At 30.8% G+C, this 814-nt stretch overlaps 1 gene segment (V, D, J or C); it reads right to left on the bottom strand.

Annotated features, from left to right (window-relative positions):
* Positions 1 to 730, bottom strand: part of LOC107667935 (Ig lambda-3 chain C region-like) — a 3154-nt gene extending 2424 nt beyond the window's left edge. The window contains 1 exon segment of the C gene segment in view: positions 703 to 730. Coding sequence covers positions 703 to 730 — 28 coding nt within the window.
* Positions 731 to 814: the final 84 nt, after the last annotated feature.

Raw genomic sequence — 814 nt, 5'->3', positions numbered from 1 at the left:
AATCAAGAATTAATATCTATTTTATATATATTAGGCAAAATAAAACATAAATCAAGAAGAAACAATTCAATCAATAAAGAGAATACATCAATTAAAGAAGAATACATTAAAATTTGGTTACACAACTGATCAGCATGAAACACAAAACATAGAATAAGAAAAATACCACTAAATTAATTTCAAAGAGATAGAATACCTGGCAAATAGAGGGAAACACAAACACTTGTTTGAGGGTCAAACAAGCTATACTAGTATATTGAAAATATAGAGTATAATATATTGTTAATATATTACATTATATTGAATAATACATAAGCAACTGCTGCTTTTCATATATTAAAAATATGTGACAATATATTATAATGTATGTAATATTATATTCAGTATGTTAGGACCACCCGTTGGCCAAACAAATATCAATTATGTATTCATTCAGATATTTGATTATTCTGAATATCCCGTACTTTCAATTATTCGTTCATCAGGGACCAGATGTCACATTTGGAGTCGTACAAAAACCTCCGTCAGTCAGAGTCACAGTGACTGCACTGATACAGCTGAGAGATCCTGCAGCTGCTGATGGATGAATCTCAATCACTCTTGTCTGTCGATCATTATATTTCAATGCAGAACTCTATCTAATAATTAATTAAATCTGTACTGGTTAAGTTAATCACTATGATGGCTGAATAAAAAAAGAACCTCCCCGTGCCGGGTTGTGTCGTATCATGTGTCGACTATAACCAGAGATATTGTCAAAAGCATCAAATATTGGCAATATTAAGAGGATTTGGCATTTCCAATTAATGTAGGC

The sequence above is a fragment of the Sinocyclocheilus anshuiensis genome, unplaced genomic scaffold, assembly GCF_001515605.1.
Source record: "Sinocyclocheilus anshuiensis isolate Anshui unplaced genomic scaffold, SAMN03320099.WGS_v1.1 scaffold3328, whole genome shotgun sequence".
Classification (NCBI taxonomy): Eukaryota; Metazoa; Chordata; class Actinopteri; order Cypriniformes; family Cyprinidae; genus Sinocyclocheilus; species Sinocyclocheilus anshuiensis.
Note: the sequence above shows the minus strand (reverse complement) of the source record. Positions and strands in the feature narration are given on the sequence as shown.